At 36.9% G+C, this 26811-nt stretch overlaps 1 protein-coding gene across 1 annotated transcript in view; it reads left to right on the top strand.

Annotated features, from left to right (window-relative positions):
- The first annotated feature begins 384 nt into the window (after positions 1-384).
- The window catches only part of VRK1 (VRK serine/threonine kinase 1), a 35215-nt gene continuing 8788 nt past the window's right edge, over positions 385-26811 (top strand). The window contains exons 1-12 of the mRNA XM_085061424.1: positions 385-480; positions 7828-7989; positions 9436-9491; positions 13731-13800; positions 14193-14280; positions 15675-15783; positions 15925-16017; positions 17019-17151; positions 18384-18504; positions 19376-19434; positions 20065-20243; positions 24195-24288. Of these exons, the coding sequence (XP_084917550.1) occupies positions 7833-7989; positions 9436-9491; positions 13731-13800; positions 14193-14280; positions 15675-15783; positions 15925-16017; positions 17019-17151; positions 18384-18504; positions 19376-19434; positions 20065-20243; positions 24195-24288 (1159 nt within the window). The 5' untranslated portion in view covers positions 385-480; positions 7828-7832. The remainder of the gene's footprint in view (positions 481-7827; positions 7990-9435; positions 9492-13730; positions 13801-14192; positions 14281-15674; positions 15784-15924; positions 16018-17018; positions 17152-18383; positions 18505-19375; positions 19435-20064; positions 20244-24194; positions 24289-26811) is intronic.

Raw genomic sequence — 26811 nt, 5'->3', positions numbered from 1 at the left:
TAAGACACCGAGGTTTCTTAAACCTCTCAATTATTTTCACTGAAAGAGCTGTGAAGCAGTGGAATAGACTGCTCAGGGCAGTGGTGGAGTCACCATCCCTGGAAATGGACCCCAAACGTGCGGATGTGGCACTTGGGCACATGGTTTTGTGGCGAAAATGGGTCTTATGCGTAATTTTCAACCCAAACGATTCCACGACTCTCAAAACCTTCAGCTCTCGGCCCACCGCGGGCCGCGGTGCCTGCTGGGAAGTGTAGTTCGTGACCGCAGCAAGCGACCGCAAGAGGGGGCGTCTTGGACTACACTTCCCAGCAGGCACCGCGCCCAGGGAGGGACCGGAGCGGACGGCGGCACCCGGCGAACCAATGGTCGGGGGCGATGCTGGGAGGTGGCGCCGAGGCGGGCGGGCCGCTCGGGGCCGCGGGCAGTGCGGGAATTTCGGAGCGGGAGGAAGGAGCGGCGGCGGGCCGCGCGCGGCAGGTACCGGGAGCCCGCGGCTGCCTCTGGGCTGCAGTTATTTGGGGTTTGCTTTGGGAGGCGACTTTTGGGGCGCTGTTTCGCACCCCCATCGCCGTGCTGAGCGTCCCCAGCCCTTCTGGCGGATGGCGGGCCGGTTTTCCCATTCCTCGCGGAGGAGGCCGGTGGTACCGCCGGGGCCTGCCCGGGCCCTGTTCCTCCCCGGGAAGGGGAAGGCCCCTTCCCTTCCCTTCCCTTCCCTTCCCTTCCCTTCCCTTCCCTTCCCTTCCCTTCCCTTCCCTTCCCTTCCCTTCCCTTCCCTTCCCTTCCCTTCCCTCTCCCGGCGCAGCCCGTGGCACCGGAGGCATGTCGCTGGGCCGGCAGGGAGGGAGAGAACGGGGGCAGGTGGGGCAGAGCTCCTTTAGCTTCCCCCTTGAGGTCTGGGGACCTCCTTTCCTCGCCACCACGGGATGTGGCCTCTAAAGCTCCCTTCGGTGGTAGCGCCTAAGTTGTTTTCATTCCTGTTTGGGATCTTTTAGCGCTAAGGCGAGGTTAAGGAGGCTGAGTAAAAGCTATGCTCTGTGCCACTTAAAGGTTCGTCACCTTCAGGATCATCCTAATGTGGCATTGCTTTGGCTGGGAGGTATTCCTGAGTTTTGCTTTCAAGTAAACTTCTTTTTGAACACAGGCCTACAAATCAGAAACCCCTTCAATTTTAGGATCAGGAAAGGCCTGTTGTGTAAGAATTGGGCTAAGCTGGTTTCTGTCACTGGTTGTGACAGAAATTACTTCTTGTTATTTGTGACTGGTTATATTGAAACTGGTTGTGACTTCCTACTTCTTGCTATTTGACTTCCATGTTTAAGACTTAAACAGTCGCAGGCAGAGTGAGCTCTGTTGTGGTCTTTGATTCTCAATTTTTGCTTAAGCACAAATAAAATAGGACTAAAGGTTTTTGTTAACTTATAGGGAAGCCATGGACCCTTTTTTGGCTAACAACAACAACAAAAAAGCTATTGTAAAGCTTCCTTTAATAATTACTTTGTCAAAGGGCTTGTGCATTCCTCTGTAGGAGTAGGCTGTACACTGAATTCTTGGGGATAATCCCCAGGTGAGGTAAGATTCCTGTTGAACTTTAGAGCTGTTGGGTTTCATACAGTGTGCCAAATTATCAAAAAGCCTTTAGGATCTTACTCACATTCATTAGGTATTTGCAGTTGGTTTGGAGGTGAGATGATTTAGAGTGATGTGATTTGGTACCTTGCAATGTTCACTGTTTTTTATTGCAATAACTGAGTGATGTTTAGGATTTTTAGGAGAACCTTAAATAACCTTAAAATAAACTTAAAAGAAGGTAAGGCATTCCTGAGGAGGCAATTTAAAATTAGTAACACAGTAATTTCTCTTGTAAATGGCTGTTTCCTAGCTCTGAACAAGCTACATTCTGAAATATTAAGTCATCTTGGTTTGTTTGGAAAAAAGACATTTCCTTGGTCCAGTATGGTGTTGTGATTACGTTTCTCAGTGATTGTGGTCCACCAGTGGCATTTATTAATTTTTTCTAAAAATACTTTTTTATTTTGTTTCTTGGGGAGAGAACTTTAGTGCCTCTTTTTCCATAAGTGCCATTAATTGTCAGGTGTCTTAATCGTCAGGAACTTGGATTAGAGGGGTTTTTACAGACAATGATAGACCAATCACAGAATGTCTGATTTATGCAAGAAAGTCTCTGTTCACTGTCTGCCTCACTTGGTGTGACAAGTCATTGACATACCTTTTTTTTTTTTTTTTTGGTGTGGTCCCTCCACAAACAGTTCTACAGTATTCAGAAGTCACACTCTTGCTTTCCCACTTCTTGAGCAAAAATTTGGTTTTGTTTTCTCCTTGTCTCAATTCATTTTTTTTTTCAGGCAGATGTAGATTTCTTGTTTTGACTAATGGACAGTTTTAATGATGCATGGATTTCAGGTCTTGCTGGAACTACCTGCTCGTGTAGGAGCACAGGTCACCAGCATGCCTTCTCTGGTTGGCAATGAAAATAGGTCTACTAAGATAAACAACTGTAAAAATGACAATTTCCAGAGAATAAAAGAGGAAGATCAGGAAGAAACCAGCTTAACTTGACACACAGCATAAATACTTTCTTCAAAATACATTTGTTTTATATTCATTTCAGAGTTTTGTTGATAATGGATAGCAACAAGAATTGAGAAGTGGCTATTCATGTTTATTCTAAGAGTTCAAGTATCACTCAAGTAGCAACCATTGCAGACAACATTTGTAAAGATAACACCACTGATATGCAGACAATTTTACATCAATAGTGCTATCTCAAGTACAGTGTATTCTGTTTCTTCCAAGATGTTTTATTAGGTAGAAGCCTTTGTAGGACTAAGAGGCTTTTGGAGAGAGTTTAGACAAATAGACTTCTGTTATTCATACTTCTTAGTAGGAATATCTGTGTTTTGAGCACATTGTAGCAACATAAAATGCTGCTGTTTACAATCATGCACCTTGAAAATTGTTCTTGTCAGGCACCTTAGCTAAGTAGGGTCAGGTCTGACTCTTGAATGATAGTAAAGCACTTGACATCCATGGCACTGTTTCCAAGGACTTTAGCATGATTGCAGGAACTAATGAATTAAGCTTCACAATACCTTTGGATAGAAAATATTTCCTTTTGTTGTTGGGAGAAATGATTGAGAGGAAAGTTTAAGATTTCTTTTACTTTTGGAGGGATGGTGGGGGTGGATTTTTAAAGGTGATTTTAGGGAGAAGTAGATGGCTTTATTCCTGTTGTGCAATGTACAGTAGACAGCTCTATGTCATGTTGGTGCATAAGTTTCCTGACAAATCCCTTGTGTTTGCTGTATTATGAGTTGAAAAGCACATAGAATGATAGAATTTGCACTAAATTGTAATAATCTTTTTTCATTATTTTTATCGTAGGTTTTTTCCTAGTTCTGTATCTTCATGTAGAAAATTTTTGCTGCATCCAGGTGTCTTTGTTTTCAATCAATAGCAGATACTTGAATGGATTTATCCAAGTAAATGGATGTGAAAGCATGTGCAGCCATTGCTTAAATATTGCCTTGGATAACAGCTTTTTTGCAAGAGAGTGAGTGCTTAGTATTGTGCATGCTGCCCATTGCAAGCGATCAGTGTTTGGCACCTATGGCCTACTGATAGTTTGACCAACTTGTAAGTAGGCACAGTGCCATGTTAACAGATGGGTATGAATACAGACAGCCAAGAAACCATGTATGTGTATCTAGTGTATTTGTTAAGGGCAGGGTTCCCAGCTGGGGACGTTCAAACTTATGTCCATTTTGAATTTTTGCTTTTATGGATAAAGGGAAGTTGTCATTAACGATTTTTAAAAAAAAATAAATACCTTCAGGCATGCAATTATTGACCATGTTAAACAAATAAGCGGGGGTGTGGAAGAAGAGGGAAGCACCAGCTCTTCCTTTGATACTCTCGAGGAGCTATTTTAAGTAAATTTAATTCCCTTTTAAGCGAGGCTGTTATCAAGAGTCTCACAGTGAATGTCAAAGATGTGGAGTTTATCAATAGGTTTGTTTCACAGGCTTGCTAGCCTTATTGTAAGAGAGGCTACTAATTTTTCTTGTATGGGCAACAACCTGTCCAGCATTCACGCACCTAAGTGCCTCTGTCCAAGTCTTGCCTGAAGTATTTGTTGTAACTCAGAGATGATAGGGGGCAGTCCTTCAAGCCCTCTGCATGATTCTTACATTGAAAATAAGTTGTTTCTTAGCTTGAGGACAGTATGCTCATTTTGGATATATTTTGGTTTCCTTTAGATGCCAGAGAGTGTGATCTTGTCCCACATCTGAGTCACTGGGCAATGCTGCTGATTTTTGCGCTCTTTTTTTTCACCTTATCTGAGTTGGCCTTGGGGCTCCAGACTTCTGGTTTATTATTTCAACACAACTTCTAATAATTTTAGTCTGCCCTTTGTTTTTAATCCATTTCCTGATTTGGGTGTCTTGTGAAGCTGCTTAAAGGTCTGCAGTGATCTTTTTGGCCTGCTCTTGTAAGTGATACCAACACATAGCCTTTTCTACCACTCTGTTCCTTCTGACACTTTGACACCATTGCTTTCTCATTGGTATGGTCTTATCTGAGCTAGCTGGAATTGTATTTGGTGCTTGAAAGTTTTTCTCCTGTAGAAAATCTGGAAGAAAGATTTTCCTCTGAGGCAATAAACTATGTATCACCTTGAAGATTAAAAAAAAAAAGGCAAAGGGATGTAAAGAGGAGTTTCCTGAAGACAGTGTGGTTAATGATGTAGGTAAACCTAGTCTTAAATTTTATGTGTAAAATGTGTCTTGATTGTAGGGAAGAATGTTACTGTATAGAAGTGGAAATATGGAAAAGTAATGCAGAATTAAAACATCCTGTTTTATGATAATGAGGAAGCTTGTGCAATGTAGGTATTGATAATTACCAGTATCTTCCTGTGATGTATTTCATAATAGTGTTTCGTTGAAGTTACTTATTGAGATATAAGTAAGATATTCAGTGGATATTGATACAAAGATTCTCAGATTAACAAGCACCCTGGAAAAGAAGAAGTTTGGTCTGGAATGATGTACCTTCTTTTCTTGCATTTATTCCTGTATTGAATGACTGCAGTGTCTCGAGACTGCTTGCTGCCAGAGTCCACTACTCTCTGACTAGGTTCTTTTAGATGTTCCACATATAAAGGATGTAATATTTAATATCGAAGTTACTTATTTGAAGATAGTTGATGCTATATGAGATTTCTGATTTAGGAGAGTGAAGTAAAATACACTGAAAACAATGCAATTATGAGTTACACTTGGCAAAATACAGCAGTTGCAAAGCACAGTTTAGTCACAGTACTGATGTGATTCTCATTAGTGATCTCTGTAATATGTTCACTGCCACGATGCTGGTGTCCCCAGCCCCTGGGAAGGAATAGCTGGATTGTAACCAGCTCAAGCCCATTGGTCTCTTCGAAGTTATTTTGCTAGTTATTTAGTTTTTGCATGCTTATGTTCGACTGAGCCTTCTATTCACTACCCCCAAGCTGGCCTGGCTAATTTGGGGAGACATTTACACCTCCATTTGATCCACTTAGCAATTCTGAGCTTCACTCAAATATCATTTAGCTGTTTTCATAAAACAAAGGCCTCCCACTGGCCCCCTTTGTGTTGAGTTCTTGTGAGTTCCTTTGCGTTATTGCCAGAGCTCCTTGGGCACATCACCATTCTCCATCTCCACAAAGTATTTTATCCACTGTTGGGCTTTATTCTGTCACATTTCACCTCGAGGGGTTTGGTCAATCACAGCTGCAGACTTGAGTATTAGTGGACAGAACAACATTTTCAGGCAACTTGACAGTTATTCTTGCCTTTAGTGAGTAGAGAAGTGGCTATGGGCTTCTCTCTTCAGATGCCACTTGGGTGACAGACATTTGAGGAAGAAAATTTGCTGAAGATACTCAGTCAGAAAAGAGTTTTGTAGGAGGGAGAGTGCTTTTGGAACAGTTGTCACAATGATGCAGTTTTCTATTTGGGAAATTAGAAGTCCTAGAGGAACATTAGAACTGAAAGAGGAAAACTGATGTTAAATGACTGAGTTTGGCTTAAGGTTATTGTATTGAGTAGCTAAGACAAATAGGAAAAAGTTATTTTGCTATCCAGAAACTTCCCAAATTGTGTTTTAATATTACTTCATGCTTCCAGCAAAATAATAAAAATCCACCAGTCAGAATGGTATCTTTTAGAAAATAATTGTGACTTTGTTTGTATGACACTTGTCTGCATAAGGTAGAGGGAAAGATCAGTTTTTTGTAAAACAATTTATAAAGGCCTTTCATGTGAAGAGGCCTAATGCACTCTTTGCTGTGTCATGGCTGCATATTCAGTAATTTCTTTAAGTGCAGCAAAATCTGACTTAACTAAAACCTCAAAACATTTATTTGCTCAAAATGAGGCCTTCTGCCAAGAAGGACTTGGAGGTGATGGTGGGTGAGAAACAGTACCTGAGCCATCAAGCAGCTCAGAAAACCAGTTGTATCTTGGGCTGCATCCAAAGCAGTATAGCCAGCAGGGCAAGGGAGGGAATTGTGCCCCTCTGCTCTGCTCTGCTCTGGTGAGACCCCAGCAGGAGTGCTGCATCCAGCTCTGGGGTGTTCAGCACAGACAGGAAGGATATGGATCTGGTGGAGTGAGTCCAGAGGAGAGACACAAAGATGATGAGAGGGATTGAACACTTAATTCTGTTGTGAGAGACTGAGAGAGTTGGGTTTATTCAGCCTGTCTCCTGGAAGACCTTTTTGCAGTCTTTCAGTACTTGCAGGGAGCCTGTAATAAAGATGGGGACAAACTTTTTAGCAGGGCTTGTTGCAGTGGGACAAGGGGTAATGGTCCTCAACTGAAAAAGGGTAGGTTTAGAATAAATAGAAGTTTGAAATTTTTACAATGAGGCTGGTGAAACAGTAGAACCGGTTACCCACAGAGGTGGTAGATGCCCCATATCTGGAAACATTTAGGTTCAGATTGGATGGGGCTCTGAGCAGCTTGATCTCGTTGAAGATGCCCCTGCTCATTGCAGAAGGACTAGATGACATTGAAAAGATCCTTTGCAATTTATACTATTATAAGAATCTGTGATTCTTTTCTGCAGAAAGAGGCATATTCCAGTGGGTTGTTATTTCTAGAAATACTGCTTATCTGAAACCTGGGGTTGTGAGAAGGCAACTTTAATACTTTCACACTTGGGATCTCAAAATAGGTAGTTATGTACTAGTTTTTGTGGTGACCTATTCAATGCTGCCCTGTAAACAATAACAAGACTTTTTCTTTTTTTTTTGCTTGCAATTATATAGAAGAAAAAATAATTAACTGTTTGAATGACCTTTTTTTTCTTTTAATAGCTAAGTGGAATTCCTTATATTACTACTGAAGACTTGCAGTTTTTCAATATGCAAGTTTAACTCCAGGAAAACTGATGAGCTTTATTTCATTAGTTTACTTTTTTTCTAAGTTTAGACCTGTGATTGGTTGTGATTGATTGAATATGATAGATTCTGAGATTTTTTTAGCATGTATTGTACAAGGTCTTGTAATAGGTTTCTCTTGTGAAGGTTTTTGCTGTCAAATTTTTTTTGTGATGCCTGGAAAAATTAGTTGTTTCTCACTTAGAATTCATGCCAATGAAACTGCTTATTGCATTTCTTTTCAAGTATCTTTGAGGTAACAAATTATAACTTAAACAACCCATTCTTTTTTGTGCTTCTAACAGATTTCTATATAAAATAAGCCAGATCAACATGTAAGCTATGTTTTTTTAATGTTTGCTTCCCTCTACTTTCTCCAGGGAAAATGCCAAATAATAAGAAAACGGCTGGAAAAAGAGCCCCTGCAAAACGGAAACTTGCTGAAGTGTTTGCTCTGGGGGAGGTTCTAGCAGATACATCGCGAAAGGAATGGAAATTAGGTGTCCCTATAGGGCAGGGAGGCTTTGGACGCCTATACCTTGGTAAGTGTAGTTATCTGATAATGCTTTAAAATGGAGAGTGAGATGCTTATCCTTATTCAAAACAATGAAAAGTTGACCCTAAGTTAGAAATATGAAGTATCATCACGTGATCTTTTTACTAGAACCTTAGCTTGGTTCACGATGTTGGAAAAAATGAAATAGACAAATGGTCATTTTAAATACTAGTAATATGAGTTTCCAGTGGTAGTTCACTATTTTTAAAAATCAAAATCTTTATTATTTTTAGCCATGGAATGGATATTTGATTTTTGATCTGGCTGAAAGACTGAATTTTTGCATGAGTGCATTTATAATGATGAATTCTGAGCTGAAATTGTCTGTGCATATTATCTGGAGGATACTGATCAGCCAGTATTTGGACTGGTTTTGACTTTGGTACTGCTTTAATTTTTTCATTGCCTTGTGAACTTTTGACATGTCTTATACTTTTTTTAATGTAACCAATGCTAAACACAAATCAAAGAGTGAATGTTACAGTTTAAAGTGTCAGTTCAGGTGTTGTTTTGCAATGCTGTTACAAGGAAAACTTCTTAAAGTGAATAGTGTTTCATACTTAGTATCTCTTTTACTTGGAGAGATGAGCAGATAAGAGAGGTCCTGAGATGTTTCTGCTTGATTGCCAGTAGTCATTTTTGAAACAATTTTGAAGGGATGAAAGTTAATGTGATCATTATAATATGCTCTTCATCATCTTGGTGAAAAGGTTGCACTGGATTCATAAAAAGTTGGAAAACAGGAAAAAAATCTGTCCTGCTTTTAAAGTGAATAGACTGCAGCATAAGTGGGTTAAGGAGAAAAACAGGACCAGTGGGTGGCTTTTTGCCAAAGAGGCTTTCAACTACTTACTCAGCCTTGCTCAATGAGCTACTAAATTTACTAGAGTTCCAACTCACTCGAATTGCTACTTTGTTCAAGCCAAAGCTTGCTCTCTGCTTCCCCATCATTTGCACAAAGCTGTGACCCTGACTGTTCCTGTACTTTGTACTTGCCTTACTTGATGTTCTTTGTATCTATATCTTTGTCACAAATACCAAAAACTTAGTAGCAACAGAATGTCACTTTTGGATACGTGACATGGCAACGTGGTATTTATTTTTCTTTATGTCCAGAAATGTGTATGCTTATAACAGTCTTAAAAAACAAAATAAATACAATTGAATAGGAAAACATTACTGGATAATAAAAAAGAACTCCTTCATTTAGTAAACTGCCTGTACTCCTCTAACAGAAGGGAGAATGCAAGAATGCAATATCCGTATACAGTTGCCTTGCCATATAGAGTGATTCTCTTACCAAAGGCTAAGGTACTGATCTACGCACTTGTCAGTGCTTAGTTACTTTGTATGTTTGTCTATCCTGCATAGTGAGTGTATGCTTTGTTGCAGTTTCCTTTCCTACTACTAATAAAAGCTTCTTTTTTAACAGCTGATGTTAATTCTTCAAAGTTGGTTGGCAGTGATGCCCCTTATGTTGCGAAAGTGGTAAGAGAGCATTTGAATCTTTGCTTCACAACTTGAAAATATTTGTTCTAGAATAGAATGTGCAATTTAAAACATCTTCTGAAAATAATGCAATTGCAAAATGCTGTTTAAAATAAAAGTGCGGTGATACAGAGGAATGCTGCTGAGAATTGGGACTCCTGTGTATGAGGAACATCATAATAGAACATCAGTGGAGTTTAAAAAGATCCATGAAATAGATCAGATTCTGTTTCATTTGCTTCCTATAAACAGCACAGATATCATTAAATGAATGAAATCTCTCTAGCTTTTGGAGAATTTCTGTGGTTCGACAGTGAGTCTCTGTGAACTGTTGCTAACCACTGGATGTTGGAAAACTGACAGATGGCTTGTGACTGGAAACAGCAAAGCTTTGATTCCTGAGGTCTCCACAGATACCAAGTCCTTTAAATGTTTTTTCATAAACCACATACATGTTCTAATTTCTATTGAATTAAAATAGCATTGACACAACTTTTTTAACCTGATGATTAGAGAGAAGAAAAAGCATTGTTGATAGCTCATTTTTAGCCCATTGTAGCAAATCAGTAAGCTCTTTTTATTACTTGAAATTTTCTTATGATTTTTGTCTAGAAAAACGGTTATTTAATTTGATTTGGCCATTTCTTCTCCTAACGTATAAAGTATTTTTTCTTAAATTTTGCCAGAGTATTTTGTATAGATCTAGTAAGATCTTAAAAAGTCTTATGGGAAATAGCCTTAGTAGATACAGACCCTTCATTATCTTGGTGGCACTTCTGTCCGTTCAATAAAAGCAAATACCAGAAAACTGTTCAAGAACTTCACAGTGTAAAAGATAAGTTTTTCAACACAGTTCAGAACTGTTTAACATTTTATTTATTAAACTATATGATGGTACTGAAATGCTTTGCTGCAGTAGCTGGGCACTTTGTAAATATGGTAGTGCTTTTAACATTTGTTCCTGAAACTAAAAGATTAGGTTAAATTAGAGTAAAATACATTTTGGTCCGTTTGTGCCTTTAATCTTGATATTTACATCTGCTGACTAAAGGGAAATTCTAGAATACTGGTTTTGATACTGTTCAGACACCCCAAGGTACAGTTTGCGATGACCCTCCCTCCGAAATGTTGTCCATTGCTGAAAGAAGCAGTGCTTGCCATGCAAATGTCAGACTGCCACACTCTCAACATCAGCCTGCTGCTGCTGCCTTATATGTTTGTGGGCAGGAATTCCACACAGACCTGGAGCCCCAGCCTGCAGTTGTGTGGTGGCAATCTGCATTAGTATGTCCAGGCTGTACTGCTGAGGGTGAGGGTGTCCATCATGCAGGAGCTGTGACCTGTTTTAGAGGCAGATAATAGACATTGAAACCATCAGCAGTGATTTGCCTGTGAGAGGCAGTGGCTTCTAATTACTGACTCCTGCTGAGTTTGGACTGATCAGGAAGCAGAGCACCATTTAACTTTCATGGAAGAATCTGGTTTGACTTGCTGGGAAAATCAGCAGATATGCATTACTTTATGCTGTATGTAATTGCTATCGCCCTCTTTTCCGAAGTTGGAAACCTGTCCATCTGCTTCTCTCTGCTTTGGGCTCTGAGTATAAGAATTGCCCCAACTTTTGGGTTGCTCCTATGCTGGATTCACTTTGTTGCAGCGTTTTGTAAATACTTCCGTTATTAAGATCCCAGCTGACTACTCACTTTTAATTTGACTTTCATAATTTTGTCTTTATGGCAATAAAGAGTAGCCCCAGTCTTTGTGCTAGCTTCACAAATGACCCATAACACATTGTGCCTCTACAGTCTGGTATAACACAACTATGGATAAGAACCCATTTTCTGATGCCTGGGTGGTTGCTAGTTTTTCCATCAGCTGAAGCAAAGTGGTTAACAGCTTTGAGCAATTATTAGTGTTTAACAAAATATGTGCTTCTGTAGTAAGGTTCTTCAAATTAAGCTATTAAAGCAGGGTGGAAATTGGCTTAGTCTTTGACATATCCTCATAGCATTGATGTCTGAGCAGTATGAAACGAATCACAGTTTATTAAAAAAAGAAATGCTTTTTAACATGGGGACCTTTCAGATGTCATTGTTCAGGAGTGGATGCAGGGTTTAATTACACTTCATTACATTGCTGACTGAAAAAGATCAGAATTCTTAAAACACTACTTGAAGTTTGTTAGGTTTTGACATATACTTTATAATCTTTCATTATGTTATCTTTTTGAATAAGACTTCAATTTCAGTTTTATAAGTCATGTATTTAGAATGACCCTGGGCATAAAGCTGTAGAAATTTGTGTTTGCACTCCTTCTGGACCATTATGGCAAATATTGCACATTGTGTAAGCTTTTTTAGCATCATATGTGCATTTATTTATGTATAGGAAGAATTAATGGTGTTGTGGGAAAACACCTTTGTAGTCAACATAAAGATCTGGTTTATGATTAGATCATTTATCCATTCTCCTAGTATGAAAAGATAGCAGATTTTTCTTTCTAACTGGAGAAAGATAACTCTTTTTCAGCACTGAGACATATATTTTTGTGGGACAATTTGTTTATCGATAAATATTGTAAGAATTTTTAACACCTACTTTTTTGCTGTATTTTAGTAAGAAAACATTTTTCAAACCTATGGAAATTGAATGAAAATTATACATAAGATAATTTATATTCTAATTAAGTTGGGGTATTAATATATTATGCTACACAGGATCAAGTGGATAGGTCAAGTATGTTTGAGGTAACTGCAATAGAAGAATCCCGTTAAACCACCCTTCTCCTCTGAATGTATAATCTCTGTATTGCTAATTTGTTGTCCATTGTGGATAAATAAACTAGCTGTGAAAGTAAAGGTGCAGGTACCAAAGTTTGTATGTGTTGATCAGTTAGTCTGACTGTCTTTGGCTTTGTTTTTTCTGGTTCCTCCTCACAAGGAAGGGCCAGACAGGTGTCTTGGCTCCATTGTTTATCAGAGCAGTGCTGCTGGAGCAAGTGAGGTGGAGATAGGCAGTAACTGCAATCCAGTGTCCAGGCCTGGGAGTGGGGCTCAGGCTGGTGCTATCTGCTCCCAGTGTGTCCCAAGTTCCAGCTGTGTGTCCCAGGCTGTACCTCAGAGCCACCAAAGCTTTCTGGCAGGGATGTGTTTGAGCTCTGCGTTGTTTCCATGAGGTTGGGCAGCAGTGAGCCTCTCTCAGCTGAGTGCTACAGTCTTGACCTTTAGCAATCTTCTGGATCACTAAAGTTAAAATTAAACCCATTTAAGATTGATATGTATCTTGGAACTTTTCCTAATATCATATGATTGTATTATGCCTGAGTTTCTTTGCTGGTCATTTTTTAATTGTAATTTTTTACATGTAGGATATTGTAAAACAGGTATTTTCACAGAGACAGAATGAATTTGGATATATATGAGTAACTAGACAAAAATATATTTATTAAGCTCATCTCAAAATCAATCACTCAAAAATTACAAGAACTGAGATCACTTTTTTTTTTCTTCTTTCTTTACCAAATTCTGGAAATGTAGAGTCAAGATACTTGCCCATGTGCTGTTCTTGCAGTATTTCAAAGCTTTGATGTTTTCAGAGGAATTTCTCACTTGAACTTTGCTTGTACTTTACTTCACATGGCTCCCATAGATTTGTCCCTTGAAAATGGAACTGAAATATATTAAATACAAGATAGACTCTGAAATTGAAATAGGTGTAGTCTTTATAATTTAAAGAAATTTTGAAATCCTCTGTTATTTTTATCTTGGTCAACTAATGTATGAAGGGAACAAAATGCCGTATGTTCAGCTGGAATATAACCTTTGTTAAGATTTTTTTCATTGAATCATTTCAGGTGTTATTTTAAAATTACTAAAGGCTACTGCAACTGATGCAATCCAGCTGTAATCTGGAAAATCTGAGATAATGTTGTTTAATGTTCTCTGCTAATCTTCTGCCAATAATTGTTAATATTTCTATACATTCCAGTTAAATTCTTATTCTTTAGTCTTTTGTTATGGGGCAGTATTCTTTGATAGCCTTAATGTCAAGCCCTTTATAATAAGAACAGCTTTTAGAGCTAAATTTCTTTTATAAAAAGAAGATATTCTATGGAGTTTATCAGCATCAGGTAGAGCATTTGAGGGAGATTTTATAGGGTGAATGTGACATTTTGTGAGCTTTTCATAATTATTAGGCATTAACACAGCAGTATTTAACAAATTTTAAATTGTCTTAAAGGAACCCAGCCAGAATGGACCTCTTTTTACTGAGTTAAAGTTCTACATGCGAGCTGCTAAGCCAGATGAAAGTAAGCAGTCTGTTAAAATGTTTTTGATGAACTACATGCATTTAGGAAAATAGAGCCTATAGAAGTAAGGTTGGACTCTGAAAATCTCTTTAAGTAATTTTCAAAATAATTTTTTAATTATTGTAATCTAATTCAGGTATGTAGTGAATTAGAGGGTTTTGGTAAAAAGTTCTTTGTAGTTCTGGTGGTAGTATTGTCTAAATTTAAACTTGAGTTGTATCTCTGTCCCTACAATGGATATGTGATTAACTTTCTTGTATACTTTGCATACACATTTCCATGAAATAAGCAGCTCACAAGTATGCAGACACTGTAAACAATGTGATTACTCCCTTTTTATGTAAGTCTCTACTCATGCAGATTCATGAACTCAATTTTATTTGTATTTTCAGTTCAGAAGTGGACTAAGTCCCATAAACTGAAATATTTAGGTGTACCAAGATATTGGGGTTCTGGCTTGCATGAAAGAAATGGAAACAGGTGAATATATCTTTTGTTGATGTATACTGAAATTCATTTAATCCACAGCCATTATCTCCTTGAGCCTAAGTTACTTTATAAGGTGTATTTTCCACTTATATTCCTGTTGTTCACTTCTGCTACAAATTTTCATGTTCATGGCAGGGTGGGTTTAGGGACTGTAAATAGATACATTTTGTCTGTATTTTTTTTGTTACTCCTATTTGTGTTTGTTACAGTCTTTATAATTGCGATTTCATTTGTTGTGAACATTGCTGTAGTACAAAGATGCTATTTATGTATATATGCTTTTATATTTTAATTAAAAGTCAATTTCTAATGTACAAGTCTGGAATAATATGACTACCTTTAAAGTTTTTATTGTGGTGTGCACTTAGAGTATTTTCACTCGCAAATAGTAATGGCTTAGTGCTCTCTCAAATCTGTTCTGTTTTCCCTAGGGATAGGGTTATTTTTTGCCTAATCTGTGAGCTAGAATATTTTCTTTTTTCATGTTAAATTTAAGTCTAGGGATAGTTTTTAGTATTGTTCGATGCCAGGAAAGGTTTTTGTTACTTGGTCTCTAATGTTAATGCCTGTTTATGTAATAGTCCTTGTTTCCTAGTGGCTGTTCTCTTAACAGCTGTGCTGCAAAGGAGTTTTGGTAGTTCTCTGGCAGCTTACAGTAGGTCAGGCTTCTTTGTGTGGATCCCTGCATAGAGCAGTTGGTGTGTATGCCTTAGTATGTCAGAAAAATCAGTGTTTTCAGTAGGTCCTCAGCTGTAAAACTAACCTAATGTAAAAACAACATTCATTTTGAGAGGCTAAAGTTAATACAGCATTGTTTTAATCCAACAAGTACAAGTGACTTTGCATTAAGTGTTTAGTGAATGAATTTTTTTAATATAGTCACTATGAACTCTTGTAGTTCTAGAACCAGTTTGGCTATAGCAGTGAATATCAGAACACCTTTGGCAAGTGAGAGTCTTCTGTTTTTAACAGTAGGTCAAAAAAAGTTTGCCATAGATTTCAGTAAAGGAGCATTGTAAGTAACCATGTTAAGCCACTTAGTCATTTATAAACTAAGAAATGTGTTTTTGTACGTAGATGATGCTTGGTTTTGCCTGTAGTGAGTTACAATAGGAATGTTTTCCTCTGTGAGTACTTGTTATTTTGTTGCATAACTAGAATAAAGAACAGCTTTTTTGATGGATGAGCATTTGAGTAGCTGATGTAAAAAAGGTAAGAATTGATGTACAGCATTAAAAAAAAGACAAGTATTTCCCACAGTTCCTTTTGAGAGACATATTCAATAACTAGTTAGTATAGTTAACACAGATAAAATACTTTGCTAAATACAATTCAGTAACTGCTGTTTTTTTGGTTTTGTTTTTTTTTTTTGTCCTTGAATTTAGCTATCGATTTATGATAATGGACCGATTTGGCAGTGATCTTCAGAAGATGTATGAAGAGAATGCAAAACAATTTTCCCACAAAACTGTACTACAATTAGGCCTGAGAATAGTAAGTTTAAAAAATAGATTTTATTTTCTCAATGTGTTTTCCCTGTGTAAGTCTGTCAGTTCAGTCCCACTTTTGTACCGAGTTCAGGTCCTCTGCTGGGCGGAGCTCGGTACTGCATTTACATGACTTTTGTTTTGTTAGCTTGATATTCTGGAATATGTCCATGAGCATGAATATGTGCATGGAGACATCAAGGCCGCAAACCTGCTTCTGAGTTACAAGAACCCTAATCAGGTATTTATAATGCATTTTACTCCTCATGTTTTAAACCTTCTATTTGACAACAATGAAAGTGCTTTGAACCTGTGAAATCTAGCAGAAGCTCATTTTTAAGAATGTATATGGTAACATTATTTCTGCTTGACATTTATATCTAGTTAATATTCTACGATTTTTTTAATGCCTTTTGCTGGACAGTTATCAATTGACTATTTGGCCTAAATAGTATTCTAGAGAAATTCTCGAGATTAAAAAAAAATTGACTCACAAATAGGTGCTTGCAGGTGGAAGCCTAAAATTATATAGCACACTGGTAAATTATGTTTGCCTGTCTGCATTGTTACCTCATTCCTTTGTTCAAGAAATCCATCAGATAAGTGTTCTGTTACTTGGAAAAATTGGTCTTTAAAGTGTTGATTGTTCCACTTGATTTACGGAAGTCTTTCATTTTTCTGCATTTTTAACTCTCTTTGCTATTCAAACAATGCATATTAGAGTTTCAGAATTATATATGTGTTCTTGTCCAAGTGTTTTAGCTTGTGAAAGATGTAAAATAATTTCAGTTCTCTTAAAGTAACTGTGTTGTTAGTGAGTAGTAATAGTATGTAGTATTGTTCGAATGGGTCAACTGACTTTAAAGAGGGTAGCACAGTAACTGTTCATAACTCTGTGGACATTACTTCTTTTTTTTTTTTGCTTGTTAGTTGTTTGTTTGGGTTTTTTTAAATTTAATTTTGCTGGTAATAACTATTGTATGAACTTATCTTCTGTATCAGTAAGAAATTGCTTCCAGATCAGGCTGCTTTATGGAAAACAGTAAAACCTAACTGACATATCATTTTCAAATCATATGTGTTAAGACTAATAAAGTACTGAGAATCATTCAAAGTTGAACAACTCACCATTCTTAATGCTTTCAAAGAAGTTATGAAAATGGTTGGGAGTTATATTTATTATTTGCATATTTTTTATAATTATAGTTCTTTAACCTTAGAATTCTTTGTGGAAATTACTAGGTGTACTTGGTGGATTATGGACTTGCCTACCGATACTGTCCTGAAGGAGTTCACAAAATATATAAAGAAGATCCTAAAAGGTGCCATGATGGAACTATTGAATATACCAGTATTGATGCACACAAGGGTGTGGGTAAGGATGTAAAACTCAGCAACAGGCATTTGTGTATCCTTTTTTATCAATAAAAGACTTTACAAAACTCAGCGCAGCAAAGAAACAAGTCAGGGTTTTGATTCTAAAAAATGTTTTTCCTTTTTTTTTTGTTCTTTATGTGCTATGCTGGCATTTTTCTTTTTTTCCATCTACTAACTTTTACTAATTGTATGTTTAATGTAACTTTCTTAACTAGAGCTCCTTAATTTTTGAAGACTGTTAAGAGGTTCAGCATATTGCTTTTTATTAACAAAGTAGAAATGGAATAGTGCTTGTGAGCTTGATAGAAAAATAGGTCCTGTTTTTAGGAGAAAAATAATTGCTGTTATCAATGTGAAAATATTCTTTATTTTAACTCAAAAAACTTCATTTAATTAATTAATTATGTCTATAGTCACTGAACATCAAAAAGAAGTGAGAAAAAGTTGAATATGCAGAGGGCAGGTCTATGTCTGATTAATCATCAAGGACTTACAGTGAATACCAACTTCATTTTCTTAATTCTTAAATTTTGCTTTATTAGCATAAGAGTGTGTTCTGCAAAAATAACGGTTGTTGAAAATGATTATTTACTTCAGGATATTTAAAGCTGAACATAACCAAAGATTACTTGATCTGCCAGTGTATACTTCTAGTGTAGTTTGTGTTCAATGTATGTGTGGGTTGTTTTGGTGGGGTATTTTTTGTGGTTGCGTATTTCTGGGTGGGGTTTTTTTTGGAAGGGTTAGGGATCTGATCTCAGACTGTCCTCTGTTCAGTTTTCTGGCCACATAAAATAATTCAACATCGTGGAATTTTTTTTTGGGAGGTGGGGTTTCAGCACTTGTACATTTTTATAGAAGAAGGGAAGTAAAAACTATTTTGAACAGAAAGTCAATCACTTCACTAACTTGTTCTATTTTTTCCACAACCTGAGTACTTAAAAAGCTTCCCAAATTGGGATAACTGCAGCATGTCATGTCTTTGAATAGGAGAGATTGATAAAGGACTTGAAAATGAAGTGATCCTTCCAGATGTAGGAACAATATTTTTTCCTTCCTAGCTTTCATGCTAAAATAAAGATAGAAGTAACAGATACAGTAGTGTTACATTGTTAGCATTGACTTTCTATTGTCTTAACATATTTATACATTTTTACGGTTGTTAAACTGTGTGTGCTTTATTAGCTGATGTTGTGGTTGGTTTTTATTTTTGTGTGCATAAATATTTAGCACCATCGAGACGTGGTGATCTGGAGATCTTGGGGTACTGTATGATTCATTGGCTTAGTGGCCATCTACCATGGGAAGATAATTTGAAAGATCCAAATTTTGTCAGAGACTCAAAAATCAGGTGAGAAACTACTTGTTTTCCCTCTCTTTTGAAAATGAAAACATCTTACTGTTGAAGTGCTTTGTACATTCAGTATGTTCACTTTTGGTGAGTAGGCTATTGTTTTGTATACCCCTCATTTTCCTTTTGTGTCTCATGTATCCTTGACTTGTAATTAAACCTCACTTGTACTGTTCTCCTGTGTTCTTTTGTGTATGTGAGATGTTTATTTTTCTACCGCAGTATTGGCATTTTAGAATTGCCGTGGTGTAGCCAAAACCACTCTTAGCAGGATGCAGGTAACCATAAGTTGTGCTTTACAGGAAGAGAAGCATGGAGTCTGAGTCCCTTAACACCATGCTCTGAAGCCAGTGGCAAAAATGAAGGCTAAAGGGGAATCATAAATGTCTTTGAGCGTCATTCTAGCTAGAGCCCTTTTGTTACGGGATTTTTAAATTACTTTTCATTTTGTCCCTCAGCCTCAACATGCCTTCATCTTCCCCTCAGCCCAGATCAGCCTTCTCTTGTCAGATATTTAATATGAAGAGAGCTGTCCCAGCATAGTAGTTTCTGTCTCATTAACAAGTATTTGTTATTTGGCTTCCTTAGCACTGGTATGTGACGGTTTAAAATGGACCAGTTCTTTTTCTTCAGTCTTCTACTTGCTTTTATAAGAATCAAAAATTGTTTCAGGTAGCCCATCTGCCATTTGTCAGGTTCTCAAATGTGCTGCACACCTACAAATGGCCATACTAAGTCATACCAGAGGTTTATGTAGTAGTGTTTCCTGTCTCTGACAGTGGCCCATAATGGGTACTTAAAAAGTTTATTAGAACAGGACAAGATGGAAAATTCAAAAGAAACAGTAGTTCTGAATAACTTTGTTTTTCAGATATAGAGATAATATTTCCATTTTGATGGACGAATGCTTTCCTGGGAAAAACAAACCAGGTAAGAGGAGCTATTTTAAAATAGTTGTTTACTGAACTTTGTACCTTTTTTTAATTCTTCCTTTCAATCATGAACAATGAAATGGCATGAATTAGATTGTTGTTAAAAAGAAATTTAAACTCTTCATTTTGGCTGAAATTATATGCGCTACAGACAGTGCATTGTTTCTGGTTGAGAGCAGAGTTTTCTCTGTCGAGTGTGTCTTGTCTCTTTTTTCAGTGGTCTCACGTTTGATGCATTATTTAGTATATGTTTCAGTCTTGAACTGATGAAGTTCTGAGATAACATTGAATTTCCTTTTCCACATTTTTAAATATAGACATACAAAATGCCATGTAAATAAGCATTCATTGGTGAATATTGGCCTGTTGCATTTTTGTACAACTGACTGTTTTCTTCATTGCAATAAACATATAAAAAACAGTGATGCTGTCATCACTGGGTAATGAACCTTGATGTAATTTTTTTCTAAAATGTGTTGTAATAAAGACATAATTATTATGAGTTTATAAATAACCATTTCAAAAATAGCATAAATAGTGCATGCATAATTTCTGTCTCTTTTGTAGTAACAGTGAATGATTAGAATGTTTGCAAAATAATAATTAATTGGAGGTGCCATTTCTTTAGATGAAATAGCCAAATATATGGAAAAGGTGAAGCTACTGAGCTATGAAGAGAAACCTGTTTATCAGCATTTCCGAGAAATACTTCTGCAAGGTCTCAAGGCCATTGGGCAGAAAGATGATGGAGTGCTTGACTTTGGCTTGGCAGAGAATGGAGACTTTCAAAGAAATCCCGTGCAAAAGGTTTTACTCTAAAAATTCATGTCAGCTTTTATTGCATTTTGTTGAGCTAAGTAAGAGTTTGTGGAGTTGGAAGTAGGTGTCATAACTTCATCCAGTAGCAAATTACTAAATAGTGAAATGTTTAAGTCTTAGTTGTGCACATTATTTCTCAGATTCAACTTCACCAATTGTTAATAAAATATAATACAGAATGATGTTTATAGGGGTACTTTCATAATAGATAGTACCTTGGATAACAAAATTTTTATACCTAGATATAAAGATGTTTGAACAGATAAACATTTTGTTAATTTACTTATTTCTGTAAACTGGTAAAATTTCAGATGGATCAAAGTACAGGTAAGGTAGTGAATTAGTCTAGTTTTTGTTTCATATTTGTTTCCTTTCTACAACTAGTTCAAAGCTTAGTTTTAAGTATACATCTTTATGCCAAGTATTTGATTCTGGAATTCACATATTGATTTCACTGTGATCTGTTATTTTTGAGTCTTAACTGTATTGGTAGGCTAGGGGTATTTTATTCCTTGTATTTAAGAAGCCTTAAACTCTGGGTTTGAATTCCCATTTGAATACAGCATTAAGAACTTTTTAAGGTTTAGGGAAAGCGTATGTTAAAACGGCTTACAACCATAAAAAGGTGGTCACATAATGGGACAGTAATTATTATCTTGTACTTCAAACTGAATTTATTACTTCTTTATTTACATTTGTTAATAGCAGGTGGGCAGTTTATTGGTTCCTTTACCATTAACTGAGTAACTGAGAATTATAATAAAGGATAATAGTAAAAGTATGTTGCCTGCTTACTGACATGATCAGCAGCGTGTTAAAGATTGGGGAAAAGCAGGAAAGAAAAAAAAGCTGTAGAATTCTAAAGGCTTCTGAAGATATATGCCCAGCTTTTCTTAGTTCTTTTTGCCCAGTAAATACTATTTTGGCTAGAATCATACAGCTGTGGTCTCTATACTAATATTTTATGCTGAACTGAATGTAAAGGTCTGTCCAAAAGGAGAGTACGATAGCATAAGTTCTGATCCCCCTGTGGTTCAGTATGGCTTTAGACCTGTATTTTGGGGAAAAAATAATCTGTTTTTAATGGTTGGCTGGTTTCTTTGCTGAATGAGTTGGCCTGCTGCAGAGCCAACATCTGCGACCTTTAATGTCCTTGTCCAGCAGAGATGTCTGGTGCACATTTTCAATGGAATAAAAACTTCCAAAATCTTATTTTTTAGCCTATGTCAGTCAAGACCATTCCCAAATGGTGGGATAATACTTTTCCATAGGTTCTTACCTCCTGGCATCAAATAGAAGTAGGCCTTTTCATTGGGGTTCTTATTTTTTTGTACTTTGAGAACCATTTGCATGGTCAGCTTACTCAATTGTCACAAATATGTTCAAGCACTTAGATAAAACGGGGAGTGCTACTGGCCCACTTGAGTAAAGTGTTTTCAGCTGTCTGCTTCACATTTCAGTGGACTTGATGTTTCTTCATGCCAGCTACTTCTGGAGTGTCCAGGCAGAATAACATTGATGGACATCAGGTTAACTTAACCTGCTTGCTTTTGACCAAACACCAGGACAGATGACTCTTCCTTCTATGTTGGATTTTGTAGGCCTTACAGCAGCTGCAGAATAGGCTAGGGTAGAAGATGACTTAGTGTTTTAAAGTTAAGCTCAGAATTCCAAACTACTGTCCATAAAGATAGTTTGCCATTGATCAGTAGCATCTTGCTGCTGAAAGCCAGAATCTTCTATCATGTGCTGAATATTTTTTGGCATGCTTAATGCCTAATTTGAAAAAGAAAAATGCAGTCTGGCATCTACCCTTGAGAGGATTGTGACCTCTAATGCAAAATGTCTGTGGCACTTTAGCTCTACTGATCATTTAATTGCAACAGGTCTTAACACACCTATTCTTCATTTCTTTTGGTGCAATCTACCATAATATTTTGTAAAAACAGTGTTATTTGATGTTCTGAAGTTATGCTGTTTCATAGCTACTAGACAATATTTCTAGCTTCTGTGTAAATACATTCTTAGAATGTAGGATTCTCCTGTGCTATCAGCTAATTGAGCCATGGTAGGCATTATATATTGCATATAAACAGGTTTGTTCTGGTATCTCAATCAGATTTTCTCCAGTATTGATACTGGGGTAAAAGTCACATATTTCTGCTGTATTAGAAAGTAGCATTTTATTTTCTATATCATGGCTCAAGTTTCCCCAGATGTATAAGTAAATGAAACACAGTCCATAGTTGTGCTCGAGATTTTTTTCTTTTGGTTTTTTTTCTGTGTAGTAAACACATGTTGGTTTGTGAGTGTGGTATTCTATAGTAGTTCTAACCAAACAAGAAGCTAGCAGTACCACGTGTTGAAGGAAGTATTTCAAGCTCTAGGCTAAATTATTTAAAACAAGGACCATATCTTACTGTTGTTCAGTGCTGAAGAGTTGCTGGGAAATATTGGGAATAAAGTAGGAAATATTGGAAAAAATGCAGATCTTAGTGATTTGTGGTTCCTTCTAATGTTCAGGTTCATATGTGCAGGTGTTGCTTTTGTCAGATGAATGCTGTCTGATTTCTACTATGTAATTCACCTGCATCAAGATTAAGAAACCACTTTTTATTAAATAAGCTTGGAAACAAGATAAATGTATTTTGCTTTTGTGTAACATGTATTGAATATCTGTTTTTCTGATGAGCGTTTAAAATGTTTCCTAGTACAATTGGGAGGAATGCATTATCTCTCATATAAAAGCAGTACAGTGCTGAAATAGTCCTCCTTAATTTTGGTCAGAATGAACAAAAGTGTCTGTGTTTATTCCTGCCTAATGCATCACAAATCTGCTGACATGCTAACCTTGGAGTCTTGGCTGGCGGTAATCAGGCCTGTGCACCGGCAGGAAAGATGTACCTAATGCACTCCATCAGTGCAGTTTGCATATGGAAGTTCTCACAGGGGAGCTGCCCTGTGCCAGCTGAGGGTTACCTGCCCACTGCAGTTATTGTATGTAATTATCGAACCAATCTGTTCAGCCCAGCAGGGTTTAGATGGTAATCATGAAGCAACACTTTGGAAAGGAAAGATGTAATGCACTCTCCCCTTCTCTCACGAGCTGTGTGAAGTTGTAGCCACTTTTAAAGCTGTATTAGTAAAGCTCTGGTCTCACACGATTAAAAATAAATAAATAAAGAAAAAGGTAAAACTCTTCTAGTGTTCATTGCTTTTCATGTATGCCTGATGCAGGTCAGTTCATCCTTTGCAAAAAATCATGGCCTTAAAACAATAATTTTCCATAACCATTTCAGGAATACTTTGCAATAGTAAGATTAATTTTAATACACAGATAATGAGTTCTGTCCATTTAGAGGTTTTGAGATAATGTACCTTGAATAGAGTTCAGATTTCCCAAATACCTGTCTTTGGAACAGAACCCATAGTTGCTATTAGAAAAAAAAAAGTACTGTCAGTGGGTGTTAGCTTCTTTAAAGTGTGCAAAGAAAGCCTTAAGAAGCAAGGATCCAGATCAACTTGAATTTAATGTGGTATAGTTGCTTTTTTAAAACCCAATTAATATGAACTTAGGGTAAAATGTTTTTGTGTGTTCAGTTTTTCAGATTGCTCCTTTTGTAACTGTTATTCAGTGTAACTTAAAAAAAAAGCCAGGTTATGATCACAAAACCTCATGTTTTCATAAATTAAAATTTCAACCCCTAAAGTGATCTGCTGATTGGGGAACTGTTACTTTAAATTGTGTATGGCTTTGTACTAGTATCCTTGTGTTAATATAAGAATAAATTTTCTCTATGACTGGACCCATTTTATAATATATAATATAAAATAAGGAAATACCTTGTGACAATAAGATTTTCTATTTTCTGTGGTCTTTCCTGCTCTTGAATCCAATTGCTATTTTTAAAAATTTTTATTTTATCTTTTTTTCTTTAGAAAAGAAGAAAAGCAGCAGCTGCAGCCAGTGAGAGCACTGAAGTGGAAATGGAAGATTCAGGAAGTCCAAAAAAAAGGAAAGCTGCTGCTTCTAGTAAGTCAAAAGATTGTTCTGACAGTCATATGTACTGGTGTGGCAGAGTACCTTGGCTAAAGTCCAGACCCCTACACAGCCACTTGCTCCCCTCCTCAGTGGGATAGAAGGAGAAAATAGGATGAGAAAAATCATGAATTAAAACAAAGATGAGGAAATTTGTTACTATTTACTGTTTTGGGCAAACCAGACTCAACTTGGGGAAAATAAATGTAATATATTGCAAGTTTAAAAAAAAATTGGATAGTTAAAAAGACAAACATTAAAACAACATCTTTCCTTCCCCTTCCCCAAGCTCAGCCTAACTACTTCACTGTAAACTCCTCTTCCACTCTCCTTGTTCAGTGCAGGGGTCCTGTAGGGAAAGTGTGCTGTAGTCAATAAATTGAGCTTTCTGTTTGCTGCTCCTTTATCCTTACATTTTCCCCCTGCTCCAGTGTGAGCTTTCTCTTTTGGGCTGCAGTCTTCCACAGGAAACAAAAAAAAGAGTGGCCTAGTTTTTTCAGGAAATACCCATTTTCTCCAGATTGGGCTTTCACATGAGTTGCAGGGAGTATCTCCTCCATTCTGAGTCCTTTCTGAGCTACAGGGAAAACGTGCTCTGCTGCAGTGGAGTACAACTTGCACCTCTGACTTTGGCGTTCTGTCGTTTCCCACTCTTCTTCCTGCACTGCTACTCTCTGTCTGCTTGTCCAGTGGTTTTTTTCCCCCTTTCTTAAATGTTTCCATAGAAGTGCCACAAACAAGTTTGGCTTAGCTTTGGCCTGCAATGGGTTTGTTATGAAGCTTTGGCCTACAGAGGATTTGTATTGGAGCCAGCTGGAAAGGGCTGTGTCAGGCACAGGAGAGCAGCTGGCCTCTCCCCACAGTCTTGCCCTGAAGCTGACCTCAGCTTACCAAAACCAAGCCACATGGCTGTAAAATACCCAACAGAACCATTTACCTTTAGCAGTTCAAGTGCTTTTGATCTTTCACAATTTCTTTTTAGATTAACTTTATTAAAGTTGAAATATTTCAGCTTTCTGTGTAAGAAAGGATTATGCTCCAATTATGCACTGCCTAAAACTGGTAGAATTGCTATGTACTAAAAACTGGTGGCTGAACCCTGTTCTTTTGCCATCATTCCTTCTCTGCTCGTTCTCATTTTTGTCCTCCTATCTTGTCCAGTTCGCTGTTAGAACATGCTGACTCCTCAGGATTCCTCTTCACAGAGTGTTAAAGCCAAGGGCTAACAGCGGCAGCTTCCAAAAGCAAGTGTGTTTAAAGTCAAGGAAAGGATTAGCTATAAGGGTAGAAAATGCTGAAGCTATTATTTCAACATAATTTGGCATAGTTTCAGTGGAGTCTGGAAAAAGTCATGGACAGATAAAGTAGGATTATTGAAATTCAAAATGAGAAAACTTCGGTAGATCTGTATAGGGTAAGCTGATGGTGAGTGTCCAGTTAAACTGCTTTATGGATCTAACCTTGTAATCCTTTTATGTAAATGTGAACTGAATTCAAATAATAGCAAAATATTTTTCCTAAAGAATTTTTCATTTATAATTTTAAGTAAAATACCAGATGTTGTCTGTGGTCAAGTAGTCTAAAGATAATAAAGCAGTAGGACTGAAGTCTACCCCAAAATAAATCTCTTAGTTTAAACATGGTTTGATGGAGTATTGCAGGATGGGAAACGGTAACCTTTCAAAGACAGTAATAATATTGGTGAGTTCTGATATATTTACACAAACTATATGGTACAAAGTACAAGGAATGAAGGTAATGTTGTTCAAGGAGATGACACTGTTCTGTTAATTTTCAGCTGTTCATATTATAGAATTTTAATCATTAAGACTAGTTATTTCTCTATTTTGAATGCCTTTTGACTTGTTGACTTCAATTTATTATAAATTCTCTAGTGTCTCAATGGCTGAAAAGGTGTTAATTGGATTATACTTTCTTTCAAGGCAGTACAATTCCTTTATATGATGCTGACACATAGTTTTAGCATTTCAGATATAATTTAAGACTTTTTAACAAAATACTTAATGCAACTGACAATTTTCTGGTTGTGATTTAATACACATGAGCAAAACATACTTTCATTTTTTATAGAATATTATACTACCTTTTCCTGATATTGTAGATTGAAGTTCTTATAGAAGGAGATGGAAAAGAACTTGAAGAATTGCAATCCAGGTGGTAACGTCAGCTTTTTGTAAACAATGAGGTTTTTTCAGACTAAGTAAAGGTGTTTGGGAGGCTGTATAGATTTTAAACATAGGCTTCAATTAGAAAAACCTCCTCTTGCTAGTTCAATAGAGTTACAGATGAAATGTCTCTTATTTCACCTTTTTACACTACTCAATTTAATGAATACCAAGTAGAGGGAGTATATCAAACAATTTCAGGTGAAATGTGATACATGTACTTACTCATTTGGTTCTCTCCAAATTTGGAATTAAAAACTTTACCAACTATTACATGATTCATAAACCTGTGTTGAATTAAAGGGCAGCTGTTTCATAATCTTTTCTGATT

This window comes from Lichenostomus cassidix, chromosome 5, assembly GCF_008360975.1.
Source record: "Lichenostomus cassidix isolate B80296 chromosome 5, HeHo_3.0, whole genome shotgun sequence".
Lineage (NCBI taxonomy): Eukaryota > Metazoa > Chordata > Aves > Passeriformes > Meliphagidae > Lichenostomus > Lichenostomus cassidix.
The sequence above is the reverse complement of the archived record's forward strand: the minus strand, read 5'-3'. Positions and strand labels throughout refer to the sequence as shown.